Source organism: Argentina anserina, chromosome 7 (genome assembly GCF_933775445.1).
Source record: "Argentina anserina chromosome 7, drPotAnse1.1, whole genome shotgun sequence".
Taxonomy (NCBI): Eukaryota; Viridiplantae; Streptophyta; class Magnoliopsida; order Rosales; family Rosaceae; genus Argentina; species Argentina anserina.
In genome coordinates, this window is record NC_065878.1 from 22,515,251 (window position 1) to 22,532,172 (window position 16,922).

At 39.2% G+C, this 16,922-nt stretch overlaps 4 protein-coding genes across 4 annotated transcripts; 2 read left to right on the forward strand and 2 right to left on the reverse strand.

Annotated features, from left to right (window-relative positions):
• The first annotated feature begins 1,405 nt into the window (after positions 1–1,405).
• On the forward strand, positions 1,406–3,789 carry LOC126803386 (tubulin beta-1 chain). The gene is made up of 3 exons (XM_050531194.1): positions 1,406–1,881; positions 2,217–2,486; positions 2,852–3,789. The coding sequence occupies exons 1-3, from the start codon at positions 1,488–1,490 to the stop codon at positions 3,529–3,531; spliced, it is 1,344 nt and encodes a 447-aa protein (XP_050387151.1). The 5' UTR covers positions 1,406–1,487; the 3' UTR covers positions 3,532–3,789.
• Positions 3,790–3,896: 107 nt separating this feature from the next.
• Positions 3,897–5,040, reverse strand: LOC126803387 (uncharacterized). Its single transcript, XM_050531195.1, has 3 exons — positions 4,870–5,040; positions 4,420–4,746; positions 3,897–4,330 (listed from the first exon to the last, which is right to left on the reverse strand). The coding sequence occupies exons 1-3, from the start codon at positions 4,943–4,945 to the stop codon at positions 4,140–4,142; spliced, it is 594 nt and encodes a 197-aa protein (XP_050387152.1). The 5' UTR covers positions 4,946–5,040; the 3' UTR covers positions 3,897–4,139.
• Positions 5,041–9,262: 4,222 nt separating this feature from the next.
• LOC126803388 (uncharacterized) lies at positions 9,263–13,887 on the forward strand. The gene is given in 17 exon segments (XM_050531196.1): positions 9,263–9,364; positions 9,428–9,572; positions 9,707–9,810; positions 9,897–9,929; positions 9,931–9,997; positions 10,144–10,164; positions 10,167–10,273; positions 10,565–10,714; positions 10,801–10,917; positions 11,451–11,562; positions 12,195–12,359; positions 12,480–12,497; positions 12,500–12,516; positions 12,599–12,700; positions 13,076–13,159; positions 13,344–13,493; positions 13,643–13,887. Coding segments are annotated over 17 exon segments (1,599 nt in total). The 5' UTR covers positions 9,263–9,292; the 3' UTR covers positions 13,778–13,887.
• A 424-nt stretch (positions 13,888–14,311) lies between these two features.
• Positions 14,312–16,082, reverse strand: LOC126803841 (uncharacterized). The gene is made up of 3 exons (XM_050531568.1): positions 15,906–16,082; positions 15,177–15,231; positions 14,312–14,845 (listed from the first exon to the last, which is right to left on the reverse strand). The coding sequence occupies exons 1-3, from the start codon at positions 16,080–16,082 to the stop codon at positions 14,496–14,498; spliced, it is 582 nt and encodes a 193-aa protein (XP_050387525.1). The 3' UTR covers positions 14,312–14,495.
• Positions 16,083–16,922: the final 840 nt, after the last annotated feature.

Sequence of the window (16,922 nt, forward strand, 5' to 3'; positions counted from 1 at the left end):
CAAGAACTAAAATATGTTAGACTCTGGAATGGGAATGCAATCATAGTTTTGAGCTTGGTTTTGTAAAGCTGAACTTGGTAGTTTACCAGTAAATGTTAGCTTTGGGAGCAAGACTTGAGGGATGGCTACACTTGCTCTCAATCGAGGTGATGATAACATTGGTCTCTTTCTGCTTTTGTTCATCTTCTGAGCCATGGGGTCCGGCCTCTTCAATAATCTCAGTGCTCGATTAAGTACGGTTGGCATGTCATGTTTGTTTAGCTTACAATTGACAATTGGTAGGCCAACAAGGAGGTCTTAAAAGTTATAAAGATCATATATATGTCACAACTAATTTCCAGCTCCATCCATAAAAATCCTATTTGATAACTTTGTGACGAAACACATTTTACATGCTCATTATAAGCACGCAATTATTATCAATAAAAGAATTCATCTGAACACTTATTTCAATTTTAACAACGAAGCACCATTAAGATGAGATGAACGAAATATAGAAAATATGGATGGGGACAAGAGAACAAAAATAAAACACACGAATAACAACCATCGCAACATGACTAATTCTAGCATCTATATAGATTACATCAGAGCAGGTTGTTTTTCGATTACAATGGTAAAAACCAAGGATTCTTTTATGTCTCAGCCACCACAATTGTGGCAATGGGACACAGAGGAGACGGAACCAGCGACTTCTAACGGAAAGGAAGCAGTGGCGGATCCAAGGTTTAAGTGGGTCACTGCCTCACTGGGTCTGCTATTTCTAATTACTGGGCTATATTTTTTTTTCCAATATAGGCTTTTGAAACCTACCGGGCTGGAATTGGGTTTGCTCCTATGTAAGTCCGCACAGAAAGGAAGTGACATCACCAAGCTACCAAGTGAGGCATGAGCTTATCGTCGTCGTCGTTGATATTTATATTAGAAAAATATATATAAATTTGTTTGCAGTGCAATTCGTTTGTCACGTGCTTACCTGGTCCGACCGCATGTGCAGGCCTGCGGACTCATCCAAATCCACAGTAACCACTCCACCGCTGAGCCCCATCGCGTAGCTCCCACCCATCCACAAAGCGCGTGCCCTCGATAATATCCAAACCGTTTCAAAAGCGTCAGTTAGCGCATCAATTACACTCACACCATCCTTCCTTACACCCCAGAATCTAACCGTCCATCCAAATAGATACTCATCCAGTCAATACATCACACGCTTCAGATCCAACCCATCCCCTGCTGACACCGTAACCGATCCCGCCTTAATCGGTTCCTAAACCAACCGGTTTAGCTTTTCAAAATTTAAATTCCCACCTCAAATTCACGGCGCCGTCAAACTCCACCGTCATCTCCCCCCCTCTATAAAACCCCCCAACTCACTCCCTCACTCTTCGTCTTCCCAACTCACCTCTCTCATTTTCTCTCTCTCTGAGAATTTGAGAGCCTTCGTCGTCTTCGTTCTGAAGCCCTAGCTTTTTCAATCCGATTCAAAAATGCGTGAGATTCTTCACATCCAGGGAGGCCAGTGCGGCAACCAGATCGGAGCCAAGTTCTGGGAGGTCGTCTGCGCCGAGCACGGCATCGACTCCACCGGCCGGTACGGCGGCGACAACGAGCTCCAGCTCGAGCGCGTCAATGTCTACTACAACGAGGCCAGTTGCGGGAGGTTTGTCCCACGCGCCGTGCTCATGGATCTGGAGCCTGGCACCATGGACAGCGTCAGATCTGGTCCGTACGGCCAGATCTTCCGTCCGGATAACTTCGTCTTTGGACAGTCCGGCGCCGGCAACAATTGGGCGAAAGGTCACTACACTGAAGGCGCTGAGTTGATTGACTCGGTTCTCGACGTTGTGAGGAAGGAGGCTGAGAACTGTGACTGCTTGCAAGGTATAATTCAAGCCTCAGTTTCTGATTTTTCGCAAGTTTTTCGTGTAATTTCGCTACGGAATTTCGTTTACAAGTTCAATTTAGTGTTAGATGGCTTAGATCTATGCTTACTCTAACTCGATAATCGGATAGATTCATGTACATTTTGATATACTGCTTAGCTTCAACAATTTACTTCCTCCGCGTTTGAATTTATCGAGGAGTATGAGAAAATTCGTAGAAATAGTCTTTTAATTCCAGTTATCTACTAGAATAGCGTCGTTTTAGTTGATTTTGTAGGTTGATGAGTGTACTAATGATGAATTGATGTAACTGTTTCGCTGAATTATTCGCAGGGTTTCAAGTTTGCCACTCTCTGGGAGGTGGTACTGGTTCTGGAATGGGGACACTTCTCATTTCCAAGATCAGAGAGGAGTATCCGGACCGAATGATGCTCACTTTCTCTGTGTTCCCATCCCCGAAGGTGTCGGACACTGTGGTTGAGCCGTACAATGCGACCCTCTCGGTTCACCAGCTTGTTGAGAATGCCGATGAGTGTATGGTTTTGGACAACGAAGCTCTCTATGACATTTGCTTCCGAACATTGAAGCTCACTACTCCGAGCTGTGAGTATATACACCTTTTGGTCTTCTGGATTGTTAAATCATAAGTATAGTTTCTAGCTCGATTTAGAAAAATGTGTTGCTTGCTTTTAGTTTGCTTAAAATCTTGGAATTCATATGCTTTCATTGTGAAATAAGGTATTGAAAATTTGACTTGTGAAGCTAGTTATTGGTGTGGTTAAAATTGTACTACCAAACTAGGCTGTCTTTGTAGCAGGTGTTATCTTATATTTTTACGCAGTGTGTACAATTGGTTCTTACATGACTTGTTGATCTTGTTTGAAGAAAAAATATGGTTTAAGTTTCTTCACTAGTTGTTTGTATTATGATATATGCCTGAAGCTAACTAATGATTCTACTTGATGCAGTTGGTGATCTGAATCACCTGATTTCGGCTACCATGAGCGGTGTAACTTGCTGTCTTCGTTTCCCTGGACAACTCAACTCTGATCTCCGCAAGCTTGCTGTTAACTTGATTCCATTCCCCCGATTGCACTTCTTCATGGTTGGGTTTGCCCCACTTACATCTCGTGGATCCCAGCAATACAGGGCACTCACTGTTCCAGAGCTTACTCAACAGATGTGGGATGCCAAGAACATGATGTGTGCTGCTGATCCTCGTCATGGGCGCTATTTGACTGCTTCAGCAATGTTCCGTGGTAAGATGAGCACCAAGGAAGTTGATGAACAGATGATCAACGTCCAAAACAAGAATTCATCTTACTTTGTTGAGTGGATCCCCAACAATGTCAAGTCCACTGTTTGTGACATTCCCCCAACCGGTCTGAAGATGGCTTCAACGTTCATTGGTAACTCCACTTCCATTCAAGAAATGTTCCGGAGGGTGAGTGAGCAGTTCACTGCTATGTTCCGTAGAAAGGCTTTCTTGCATTGGTACACAGGAGAGGGTATGGATGAGATGGAGTTTACCGAGGCAGAGAGCAACATGAATGACCTTGTCTCAGAGTACCAGCAGTACCAGGATGCTACTGCAGACGAGGAAGGGTATGACTATGAAGATGAGGAGGAAGTTCAGGAGGAGGCTTGATCTTTGATCTTCTCGTCCGCTCCTTTCCTGTTGGGTTATGTTGTGAATTTTAATCTGGATTTGTTCTTAAAATCTTGTTTGGCGATTGGATTGTTGGGTTGGCCGTTATCGCATGCTTGGTTTTTATTGTAGTTATTTAGGTAGTGGTCTGAAAATATGGTTGGTTTACTAAGATGTGGCGTCTATCATGACTCTGGTGTTCAGTAAAGATTGTGATAGTTATGGTTGAATGCTCTTCGAGTCTTGGTGTTGTTGATATATCGTTGTCTAACTTCTCCAGTTTTCTGTATTGGTTCTTGAACTCGGCCGATGAATGCTTCGGACAAACTCATCAGGGCAAGAGTGCAGAAGTGTTCGATTGCCAAACCAAAATGTATATAACATAGACCAGACTTTATCATGGCTTTATTCTGGGTGCATTTAAGCATACAAAGCTAGATGACTATTGCCACAACACACCCGTTTCTCACATAGAAAACATAACTACTCTATGGAGTATAGAACAATATACTAATTCTAATTTGACACACATATATCATAATGACTAGAATAACACACAGGCCCTAAATGATGTAGAAGATCGATATGGGGTACTTCTGTGACCAAGTTTAGTAACCGGGTGTTTGTGCTGGAGCAACATACTGCTCCGCTTCCAAGTTCATGTAGCTTACTGGTGCCTCTGCCACCAAGTTAGCCGATTTCACTGGTCCTGGGGCAACAAATCCAGAACTTCGGATCTCGGACATTTCCCTTCGAGCATTTGCTCCCTGTGCTTCACATATTTTTGGAAGAAACACCCCTATAACAGGATCAACGAAATTTATGTCATTAACATGTTAACGTACGTACACTAAAGTATACCGTTACACGGCGTATTTGCATACATACCTTCACCAGCTGCGAGGTTGAAGTAGAGGTCGACAATGTTGGGGCAACTGCCGTAGCACTGAGGAGAGCAAAGCTTCTGTGTGAAGCGAGACTCGAGGAGAGAGTCGGATGAAATTCCGTAGGACTTGCGGTCTAGGCCGCAAGATTTAATGCACTGCTCGCTCTCGATCCAGTCCTTAAATTTGTCCGCTTCAATTTCTGAAGTGCGGCATGTGTATGCTTCCTCTCCGCTCCTCTTTACGTGCTTCTCAAGCACACAACGTTTGGACGATGACGACACCGCAAATGCACAAGTGCTTTCGTCTAGATTCTCACATGTCACTTCCCCTGTAAACCGAATTAATTAGTTTCGCATTGACAGTCTCATAACATAACATAACATGTTAGACGATTGAAGAGAAGAAAAAAATGTTTCGCTGCATTAAACATGAAAAGAGATAGATCACGAACCAAGAGTGGCTTGCACGCAAACGGCAAGGGCAAGAGCGAGGACTGCAAGGGTCATGAAGCCGTAGTTAGAAGCCATAATCACAGCTAGCTGATCGAATGTTGCAACCACCGAAGGTAAGCTAGGGTTTCTGGTAATGGCAGAAACTCTCCCCTTGTCCTCACTAGCTAGGAAGGAACTTGTACGTATTTTGGGTTGTGAGGGATGCATGGGTGGGGGGAACTCCATTTATAGTTGTTTCGAATTCCATGCTAACTGTAGCATTTGGAAAGGCCAGTCTAATTAGTTAGGAGATGTTAGACTTTGAATTTTAAAAATTGGACACGAACCGTACTTTAAATTTTAGTGGGAGATGAAGAATAAAATTACCCAGCCGGCCTGCAATTTAATAAATATGAGAGCTAAGCGCGCTAGAGCCGTGTTCGATAGCTTTATACGACCCTAATACTAACGTACTTGACATTAGACCAATACACAAGTCTGCCCGCTATCAATGGCGTAGATGTATGCGTATATACGTATGGGTGTTTACAAACCATTCAGGACCGAAATAGAAGTCTCCGTTAATTTGAAAGCTTGCATAATTTAATTAATTTGGTCCGGTAATCACGACAGAGTACGTGTGCTGCCTTAATCATCTTCCTATAACTGTTTTGCTGGTTCGATTCGTTAATTATTTGGTCATCGTTCTAGAAACAGATTAGAGTTCTTATTCTTGAGCCTAATCACTGGTTACGCACTATTTCTTTGTGAGTTCGGTTCAAAACCATAAGAATCAAACTAATCCACCAGATCATTAGAAATGCTAATTAAATCAAAGAGCAATGATTGTGTTGAAGAACTCTACTGGATTGAAGTTCATTAGAGCCCAATCATGACAGGTAAAACCGTAAAACATTAAAATGTGGGTGAAACGATCTATGGAACTGAAAAAAAAAACTGATAAATATTACAAGTTTCCATGTCGAAATTCTGAATATACGTGTCCAAACCCTCGCCCCAAGTATTATTCTTATTCTTTTCTTAACTGCGAATTAACTAATCAGTTAACTAATAATTAGCAATCTGCCTAACTTTAGAATATTGCATGGGTAGTTGGGTACCACTCTCCATCCTGTTGCGTACCTTTTTTTATTTGCACTTGATTCTTTGGTATAATCTCTATTGTATCCAAGTCAAGTAGAGGAGGACATGTATATATATAGTTACTAGTGAGCAAGTTGAAAATTTGAAATTGTAATTTCGTTGTAACTAGAGGCTGGTCCAATAATTCGCCGACCCTCGTTGGTGTGGTTGGTCCATTAGAGGCTTGAGAACCAAAAAAATTGAAGTTATCTACGGATGTTTACGCCTACGATTTAAAAAGATATGCGCCATAATATCTGTATGGACAGAAAATATTATAACTATATAGAAGTGTTAAGTGCATGAATTAGAGTACCTTAAGTCGGAGGAAATGGGGTTTTTTTTTCATTCCATAAACTCTGGGTTTGCTACCGTTAATTTCTTGAACTGGTTAGTACTTCATTAGTACTAGATAAGTAGTGAGTTTATCAACCAAAAAAGAGAGAGAGGTAGTGAGTTACCTTTCTAGCTTTAGTCCAAATTGAATATATTCCTTAGGGCTTGTTGAACTAATAATACCAGGATTATATTACCTAGCTAAATAATTATTGAATTGAACTGTAGTCTTTTCCATCGAAAGATAGTCACATCAGAACCAAACTCAAATTTATAGCAATTATCAAACATACATTTTTAGCAATTAGCAAAATTCCATACGAAGCATTTATATAACTCATATTTCTTACTCAGTTCATCTCAAAATGCAAACAATAACCCTCTTCCCGATTTAGAAACCCATAACCAAGAGAGTTATACACGAAATTGCACACAGTAGAGTTATTGCTAGTCGGCTAGCGAGTCCATATCATTCAGACTATTCAGTGACCTTTGGCACATAAGGCCATTGATCGAACATCATAATTTTTGTTGTTTCCAAGTTCCAACTTTCTGGGATGGTTCTTGTCATCCTTTCAGATATATAGTTCCTAATCTCCCAAACTAAGCTGCTTAGTCTAAGCCGTACATGGCATGCTTCAATCAAAGAAGAAAAAGACGAAGAAACTAATTAAACACAAAAACAAAAACAAAAATAAAAACTACTGTTCGATCAAGAAAATTAATTGGAAGTTAAAACGAGGACCGGCATCTATTTAGACTTCTAATGCTGAAGTTTGGTAGGCGTGCGAAGAAATCTGCAGTGAGATTTTCATCAATTGTACGTTCTCCACCGTGGTTTGCGGGTTAATGGAATAGATTATCTTTGCAATTATGCTGGACTACGGCTTAGAGCTTCTAATAATCAATAAAGTCAGACACAGACGTCAGTTTGGACTTTGAGCCTCTGGATCGATCTGAATATTTGTTCTCCGTAGTCAAGTTCAAGATGAGCGAGTTGGAGACGGGGAAGCCATTTATATCTACCAGACTACCACATATGCTTTTCGATCACACTTCTATCAAGGAGTGTCTCCATTAAAGAAACTGATGATGTACGTTTAATTTGCTCGATAGTACTAACACATCCAACTTAATGCATGTACCCTTATCGATCTTGTGCATGCTTGATGCTTCCCTATTATCTTGGACGTACTGATTGATCAACTGATCAAGAACCTGGAAATTGTTAGAATACATATATAGAAGAACACCACACGATCTTAAGTAAAAGAAGTAGTATTAGTACAGGAGTGAAATTGTATTATCTTCCTTTCAAGATCTACGTACTGATATAAGTAAATAACGAACCATATAATCTACACTAATTTCTGCATGTCATCTTTTCTAAACCAATCTGTATCCATTATAACTACATAAAACAAAAGCTGATAATTAAAATTGACCAAATTTTTTGCATCTCTTGATTTCTTACTTAACTAATTACCTGTTTCATCAATCTCTTTGATTCCGAACTAGTTGATGATGGAAACTTCCGAAAGGATCGCATGATCCAATCAACACCAATAAGTGTCGATGTTATTGATGTCCAAGAATTAGATCAATGCGATCCCTTTGGAAGCCTCCACCTGCACTAATTAGTGAAGAAGCATACAGTAAGCTTAGGCACGTACGTACTTTGATCATCAAAACACTCTCAAGCCAGAAATGCAGGTCCCAAAACTCCCGATCTATGGATCTTGGTAATGAACTAATGAGTAATGATTCAAAACGAAATTACAATGTTTGAAAAAAGAAAATTATATGCACTGGTTCTGGGTTGGTTCTTGAATTATAGAGCAACAGAGAGAAGGTTGGCTGCTTTTGGCTTCTTTAATTTGTTCACGCATCTGGTGTGATTGAGGAACTTTAGCTTGCATACATATATAAATACACTCAAGTCATGAAAGATATGCTTCTTCTAGCTGTCTCCCTCTATCAAAAGGGTATTGCTCACTCATGACTCGTGCATTTTGATAATTCTCAACTTTATTAATTGGTAGCTAAAATCATCCTAAAATAACAATGACTAAAGTAGCTAATCAAGCACACGAAGCTGATTAAAACCCGGCCATACCATATTAGGTCATTTTCCAAAGTTTTGTTTTAAGCATGTTTATGTGGGCGGATCCTTTCGGGAGTAACAAAGAATGGCAAAATCAACTGGCCTACGATCGACATTAAATCGTTTGATGTGTTCAATCTCAGATCCTGGCACATGTCAGTTGTATGAGGGACCAAACGTCAAATAATAGAATGGGGGCACTTGCATTGTGCATATGGTATATTATAAGATTGGCAGGAAGTGTTGCAATCAAACAGCGGTCCTTGCTGCCAAGAAACTCAGCATTGTTCCCTTTCAGACAGTGACACATTCCTTCCCGGCCTCCTCTAATAATATGATTGGTTGGGTAAACCACGTGACATTATCACGTGGTGTTCCGGGTACACAAAATAAGTATTCATCTATTAGGCTTGTGTACCCAAAATTTCATTCAATGCTAATCCCTTGCTACTTAGCCTTCTAATTACAGTTGTTAAATCATATCACTTACATTTGCATGCATGCATACATCGAATTCCATCTTTGCCATAGTTAGAGTTAAAGAAGACAATACTACAAGCAAAATGCGTCATGTCCATGTTGTCTCACTTTAGACTCTTAACTCTAAATTCTCATAATGCAATACTTAACGCAATTCGTACGTATTTATATGCATGCCTATTGTCTCACAAAACTAACCTAATCTAGCATTCGGGCTACTTGAATGTATGTGTGGGCCGGGTCGGTTAATGCCAAATCCTCCAAACCGGGTCATAGCTGGGTTTAGGGCTTTGCCACTCCCACCTTTTATTTCCCGCGTCTCTCTCTCTCTCTCTCTCTCTCTCTCTCTCTCTCTCTCAGTGAAGAAGAAGAAGAAGACGATGACGGTGACCAACAGCGGCATCCAATACGCCGTTCAGATCATCACCAAAAACTTCGGCAACCTCGTCGCCGTAACTCTCTCTCTAATTTCTCCCTCTAAATTTTCACTTCCTAACTTTTCCCAATCTCTGCAGAAAGTATGCGAAACCCTACTCAAATCCGGACCGTTAAACCTCCCGGCCGTAATCAAATCGACGGCGCTCACTCCCCTGCAAGTCAAGAACTCCCTCCTCATTCTAATCCAGCACAATTGCGTCCAGCTCTTCACTGAAGAGTCCAGTAAGTCTTCTCCTTCTCTCAATTTTTTTTGGGGCTTTTGATTTTTTCAATCTGTTTTTTTAAACCCTAGTTTTGAATTGGCTCAATTTGACTAAAGTTCATTGCTTTTTTGTGAAATTGTTGTTTTTGGGCAGAGGCTGTGCTTGGAGTTCAGTACATTGCTGTGTATGATAACATACTCCATCGTTTTCGGTTTGCGAAATTTAAGGCTGTTGTAGCTCAGGAGCTTGATGATGATGTTAGTTCAATTTTTCTGTTTGTGTTGACTTTTTAGGGGTTGAAATTTTGATTAGTGTGTGAATGACATTTGGTTTGTTGTGCTAGTGTAAACAACTTCTTGCTGGTTTACTTGAGCATGGGTAGACTTACACAGCAGCAGTTGATGGACCGAGCCAATCAGAAGTCCAAATCAAGTAGTAGTCAAGGTATATTGCTATCTATTTGATATCACAAAGTGATGAGTTTGTTAATGTTGTTTTGTTGTGACTAAATGTGCCTTTTCGTGGGCTCGTTATGGAGATACGTGTTATTTTTTAATTGGGGATGTTTCTGTGGTTTTTCATCTCTGCAGTTCAGAGTGCTGAAGGTAACTTTGTCTCGTGAATGCTCGTTTTGTTGAACGCTGCCCGGCTCATGAACCATTTCTTGAAGAGCCACCTGAACAACAAGATCCAAAGAGGCCACGTGGAAAATTTGCTAAGGTAAATGCAAATGCAATTTCTTGTTGCGGCAAATATGATATATTTTGTGTTCCAGGTAGGCCTATTTGATGAGGAGCTTTTGATAAGTAAAGCTTCTGTTACATATGTTGACAGAGATTGAGTTGTATCTGTGTTTGAGTATTGTTATTTTGGGTTCAGGTTAAGTACTGGACAATTTTATCATGATTATTATGTGATTGAACACCTCTCCTGGTTTAATCTGTCTTAAATTAGTGCGTGAAGTAAAACTGTAAATCGACTAAAATCAACATGTCAATTTAACCCTTGCAGATGGCTCAAGTACCAGAGACCATAGAACAACGTGTTCTAGCAGCAGCAAGGCCTATGGAAGCAATAAGATTTTTAATCATGTCAGATGCGGAAACTGATGATCTGCCACAAGAAAGTGAGAATAACTCTAGTATGTGTGTTGGGGAAAAGGTTGGTACATGGATTACTGTTTTGTAGTATGTAAAGTTTTGAAGTCTAGTTATGTTTTAACTTACAGGTTTCTGATTTGATTACAGCGCAAGCATGGTGAAGAACATGGGCCTAATGATAAGGAAGTGATTCTCTGGCGTGCTAATTTTGAGCAGTTGATTCGTTGTCTAAGGCATAAGATTGGTTTTCTGTTCGATTTTTCAGTTAATTTATAATTATCAATTCATGTTAATAGGGGAAACTGGTTTCTTTTACTACTTGAGATTGCTTATGCATGATTTAATCTAAAGTACATGTGCTTACATGCTTTGTATGCTGTGTAAGACAATCTAGTAGCAGATACGGTCAAATTTACATGCATTTTATCAGCTGTGGATATGGTAATATGTGGTTTTTTAAAATGGACCTTGGAATTGAATGCACTTGACCTTATAATGCATATTCGTTCTTTAGTTGATGTAACTAAAAAGGTGGTGTATACCAGACAATCATATGGAAGGTATAAACATTACTGAAGTTCTTTTTCTGTAGTGCATAATGGGTTCTATTACTATACCTTTGTTAATTAAATATGAGATTCTTTTAGAAGTAATTAATTAATTAAATATTAGATGAATTCTCTGCATTCCTTGTTTTTCAGGTATGCTTCTCCTGTAAGTAAATGTGTCATCTTTCATTAAATCAAGGATCAACAACAAAACTGATTGCACTTTGATATTTGATCGGTGGGGTTTAGGATTGTGTCGAGAATGTTAAAGCACGGCATGATGATGGAGCTGTGGTTGTGTTAAGAGCAATGCTGAAGGCAACTAGAACTCAAGAGACTAAAGTGAAAACAGATTATTCAGGTAAGCTGAGTTGGTCTTACACAGTTAACTACATGTGCTGAAGTCTAGGACTATAGGATAGAATTATCTATATTGGTCTCGTCAACCAGCAAATAATGAACTAGTTATTCAAATTTAATATTTGTTGATAGTTCTCCCATTCATATATGATGAATATATCTTCTGTCCTCACAAATGGTTGTCTCATTCAAACAGTAGAACTTTAGGTACGATGATGTTTGTGGTCTTTGTCTTGTTATAACAATACAAGATACTTATAAGTCAAAAGTTGTTGCTTTAACTGATTTGTTTTTACACATATCATCGTTACAATTAACTATTCTTTGTGTTTGCCCTTCTGATTCAAACATTTAAGTTGTCACCACCTCCTGTAGTATGGTTTTCACTTTTCAATCTGTATGCCACATTGAGCTGGTTTGTCTTGTGATCATTTGAAAGTTGGTAGGATCAAATACCTAGCTCTATGACTTTTTAGCGTTATTTGGGTTGGGATTTTTTTTCTTTAAACACGTGTTCGCATTTTTTGCTAAAGAGGAATTGTAAGTAATACGAAAATAATGTGAAATCATGGAACTTTATACCTCATATTGTCATTCCACCTTAACCAATTGTTGTGTTGATAATATTTATAGTTCCTCTAAAGATGGAAGCCATTCATGGTGAGGTAATGGATAGTGAAGCCGGTACTTTGACGCAGGAATGTGCCAGAGCTTACCTCAGCTTGTTGTGTGGTGCACCTCTTGTAACAAGAGGATATGAGGATGAAAATGAGGATGACGATGTGCCATAGAGCGTTGGTACGATGCCATTTTTCTCATTCAATTGCACAGTGGAAATTGGACCATCCTTTATCTTCTTATGGATGGTTTGTGCTGAGTTGCGATTGACAAAATGTCTCTTTTCTTTTTTCTCATCAGACTTGAAAAAAATCGTAGAACTGCTCAGCATGATGAGGTTTATCTAATTTCTGTTCATTTATATGATGTCTATCATTAGGTCACCAAGATAGAACCTAAGTATATTTGCTATCCTGCAGGTGGAGTCGATTGTTTTGAAACGATTTGGAATGGATGCCTATAGAATATTTAGGTTACTGACAAATCAGTCAAATGCTGGTCGGTTTTTTGAGACAGATAAGGTAATAACGTTGTCATGTGTGCCACTTTTCCAATCCATTAAGTTTTCTAGATCCAGTATAGCCCTTGTTAATACGTTGCTCTCTGTTTTTCATAATATAGTACTGTGTGAAAAAATAGGAGGCTAGCCAGTAACCACATTGTCAACAGTAGTCGTGTACTCTTGTATGACATAAGATTGTTACTGCATACTATGTAGTTATCTCTTTATTGGTGTCTCTATTGGCAACCAGGAAATTTTAATATATGGGTAACAACTTGTCAGTATTCTGCTCTTCGTTTACTGTAGTGTATTACTTTAACATGAGACCTTATATGATCAAATATGACGTGCTCAAGTGGTGTTTCTCGTAACTCATTTACTTGGTTTATTATAGTTATCAGAAATGGCCCTTGTTGATAAAAAGGAAACACCCAAGATTCTCTATAAGCTCTGGAAGGATGACTACGTTCATATGGAGGTACTCCATTTATCTTCTTTTCTTTATGCGCATGTGGCACTGTATTTAGTGTTCTGCTGTGATGGTTCCACTTTGTTTGTCAGTTACACAATCAGACTTTGTTGACTTATCATGTGTAGAAGTCATATTGATTATCATTAAGATTTCTCTTTCTTTCTGTGTGACAATATCCATCTACCTGCAGAAATTATCATTGACAGGAGCTAAACAATCACAAGTCATGGTATGGAAGGTACACAAGTCCATTGTTTGGGAACATGTTTTAGATGAGATGTACCATGCGGCGTTCAATTTGATCAAGCGATATGATCTTGAGAGGGAAGAGAATATGGAGGTCTGTTGGTGCCTTTTCCTTACAAAATTCTTATGGGCTTATATCTTTTTGTTGCTAAATACCAAATTCATTCTGATGGCAATGTCTGGTTGTTTTACTGCTTCCACAAATTCTGCACTACCCTTGGACCTAACAGATCCATGTTGCAGATTATGAGTGTCCAGAAGGAGAAACGTGTTGGTGAGTTAGAGAAAAAAGCCAACCGCTTTATAGCAGTCAGGAAAATCATGGGATTATCCCTCGTGAAGCTTGATGATGCTCTCATGCTCTTCCATGACTTCTGATTTAGTTAGTCAGAACTTGTTGATGCAAATTTATTGCCACTTCGTATAAACAGAGGGCATGTAATTTCCTCATTGACAAGATCACTTCTCAATCAATATATTGATCTCATTTGTATTCTGACTTTTCTTCACCGAGCACAAGGGCTCTTTGAAATTTCATAAATGTTGGTATATACGCATCATTATTTAAGTTGAGGACTTCGAAGTTGTAGGGCCAGAGTGAAAGCTTCATTGAGTCGTAAGAATCTGTGGACAATTGGAACATCAATTTTTTACACATTGGAAAATTGGTATAATTATGCGGCAATTGTCATGTCATTTGGGATTCAACTTGGTATAATAATTTAGTGCCCCTAGCATTGCACATTTCCTGTAAGGCACGCAATTCCTTTACCGACCATACATATCGGCACAAGAGATTTTCCAAATTGATAAAGACTACCTTTCCACAGAAATGTTTGAATGGTTTTGCAGAGACAAAAGGGTAGAATGCCAAACTGAGTGTGTCAAAAATTACACTAGCTTTGTCAAGAAAATTCTCTTCAGACAACCAAAATGCCCTCTCAGATGGAATGAAATTACACTCTTACGACTTATCTCAGCAGATTGGATCCTTGTGACAAAAAGAAATGCATGGCCTTTAGTGTCAGATTTCTTTGCTCCTGAATCCGTTAGGTTACCAACTTACCATAGATTATCTCCCTCCTCAGAAGATTCATCAGTTGAAACTTGAAAGCATAGAAGCATCACCTGTGTGGCTGCTTCGATATGCCTCTTTTGTTACACCATAATACAGTGGTTTACCGCCAGAAAATGTGACGAAGTTCCAACCAAAAACCGAACCGCCCACCATGTAGCTTCGCGGTAGCTCGCTGCTAACAAATGATTTTTTCTCTGGGATAAAATGAGTGCATCTAGGTTGAATCGGATGTATTGACAACTTATCTTTGTTTTCTTCCGCAGGCACCCTGTTATGGGACGAATGCTGCTTATGTTCTGATGCAAACTTCTTCTTTGTTCCCGTAGTCATGGTCATCTGTTTGTTTAGCGCCATGAGAAGCTTCACCTCTGCAAGTTGCATGTAACATGTAATATATTAGACATGCTTCATGAATGACACTGAAAGCTTTCAGTTGACTCGCCATAGAAACAGGCAAACCGAGCAATCCTACTTCATGCTAGATGTTGTCAAATAAATGTCAGTTAAAGGTTAGTTACAAGTGGATTTTCTGATAAAGAGATATCATCCGATTAAACCCACGAGATATGTATACTAGAATGTGAGTCCAAGCATGGATCATAGGCGAATATCAAAGCACCAAGTAAATCATTAACCTTGTATGCCATTCTTTCACGTTCATGCAAGCATGCGATTGAATTATCATAAAAAAGAACTCACGTTTCTGAATCTCATCAGCTGCTTTACAATTCCGAAAATCAGGTGTTTGAAGAACCTGCATATCGACAGTGATACTTCAAAGAGTATAAAATATTAAAGTAGACACTAAATAGAGAGTTCAAAACCCAGAATGGCAAAGATATCGTAACAACAAACTAATAACTGATCACCCAAATCTTCTTCAACAGTAGTCAGATATGGTAACAAAGCATTTACCAACCAAGAACATCAACATACTCCCCTAAGCACAGATTTCTTTTAGGCATCGTATCAAGAAATTGATTTCTATTAGGTATGCATTGTAATGCCAAGACTTTCACTTCAATCTCTATCATGTGATTCATGTCTATATTTCAAATTTCCAAATAGGTATTCATACACTCGTAACCCCAACTAGATATATATTGTAGTAGTTTCTCAGCATACAATCCCCATATGAAAATATCCCCATAAACTAAAACTCTGCATATATATGCAACTGTAGTTAACTGATTTATATGACCCCTAGAACAAGTTTCGATTATAACAAAAATGGTAGGCGACAAGTATAGAGGTTACCCTAGTGCAATCCAATGGACAAACCCAGACCAACTAGGCTTGGTAGTACTCAAACAACAAGGGCGCACAAGGCTAGACATGACTTGTGCATAACAACAAACACATGGAGTGCGTGTGCTTAAGTTTTAGTAATACAAATACACAGACCAATTAAGCCATTGGAATTGTAACCTCAATAAAGTGGGGACGAAGTTGCTGAAGGAGCGCGCGGATTTTGAAGTAGGGGGAGTCTTTCTCCATGTTGGTGTTGGAAAGATTTCGTTTCTTGACGTCGGCCTGGTTCTGGGTCTTAGGGTTTTGGGGTGGGATTGCTCCATGTGGCGGTGGCGGTGGCGCTGTTGTTGTCATGTGTGGCTTTCTGCACTCAACACGTTTCGATTTTGGGTCTTCCGTAGCTCTGATTGACACAACTTCTATGGAAAGCTACCACTTTGCGTTCAACACTTGTAGTCTTGTATACCCGTCGAAACATTTTAGGCTCAGTTGCAAATTAAAAATTAAAAATTAAATAAATAACATTAGGCTCAATTGATAAACACATGGAATACAATAGTTTGTCATGAGTCGAATTCGCATATTTTCCCGTGTTCAACTATCACCACGAAAGTAAAAAGAATATCAACTACCATAGTTCTATACCATGGGATCTAAGAGAAATTATTATATATACCAGCCATATATCTCACGTGGCGTACTCTATTAATATTATTGGTCCATTTTTTACAGTAATTGTTTCTTATTGGTTCTTATACTATGGTCCTTAATTATACCATGACGTAATATGATTGGTGTGACAAGTATACAAAATATTTACTCTTCTTTCTACGTTTTCTCTGACTATATCTCCTATTTCTATTCAGAATTTCAGATTTCCACGAGGCCATCTAATCGCTTACCTCCGGATGCTCCTTTAATTTTTCGAAAGCTGGAGATGTGATTTCCTATATTATCTAGGAGAAACAAAATAAGCTAAGTTGTTTTAGTTGTGTTATTACTGTTTATTGTGATTCTCGTTTCCTTTTACATCTGTTTGATGTATGGATCTAGTTAAATGTGTTTTCTGGTTGTCAACTTTCTATATATTGGACGATTTGATATGTCTTGATTTGTGCAGTGATTATGGGTGAGAGCTCCTATATAAGCAGTGCGTTCATGTGCAAAGGTGGCATCTCTTGTGCCTTAGTGCTT

Excerpts from the sequence above, each read along its gene's own strand:
- LOC126803386 (XM_050531194.1), top strand. The coding sequence starts at position 1,488 with ATGCGTGAGATTCTTCACATCCAGGGAGGCCAGTGCGGCAACCAGATC. Across the intron at positions 1,882-2,216 it reads GAACTGTGACTGCTTGCAAG|GGTTTCAAGTTTGCCACTCT; the intron begins GTATAATTCAAG and ends AATTATTCGCAG. Across the intron at positions 2,487-2,851 it reads GAAGCTCACTACTCCGAGCT|TTGGTGATCTGAATCACCTG; the intron begins GTGAGTATATAC and ends TACTTGATGCAG.
- LOC126803387 (XM_050531195.1), bottom strand. The coding sequence starts at position 4,945 with ATGGCTTCTAACTACGGCTTCATGACCCTTGCAGTCCTCGCTCTTGCC. Across the intron at positions 4,747-4,869 it reads TTGCGTGCAAGCCACTCTTG|GGGAAGTGACATGTGAGAAT; the intron begins GTTCGTGATCTA and ends TTCGGTTTACAG. Across the intron at positions 4,331-4,419 it reads CAACCTCGCAGCTGGTGAAG|GGGTGTTTCTTCCAAAAATA; the intron begins GTATGTATGCAA and ends ATCCTGTTATAG.
- LOC126803841 (XM_050531568.1), bottom strand. The coding sequence starts at position 16,082 with ATGACAACAACAGCGCCACCGCCACCGCCACATGGAGCAATCCCACCC. Across the intron at positions 15,232-15,905 it reads TTCGTCCCCACTTTATTGAG|GTTCTTCAAACACCTGATTT; the intron begins GTTACAATTCCA and ends GTCGATATGCAG. Across the intron at positions 14,846-15,176 it reads AGCTGATGAGATTCAGAAAC|AGGTGAAGCTTCTCATGGCG; the intron begins GTGAGTTCTTTT and ends TGCAACTTGCAG.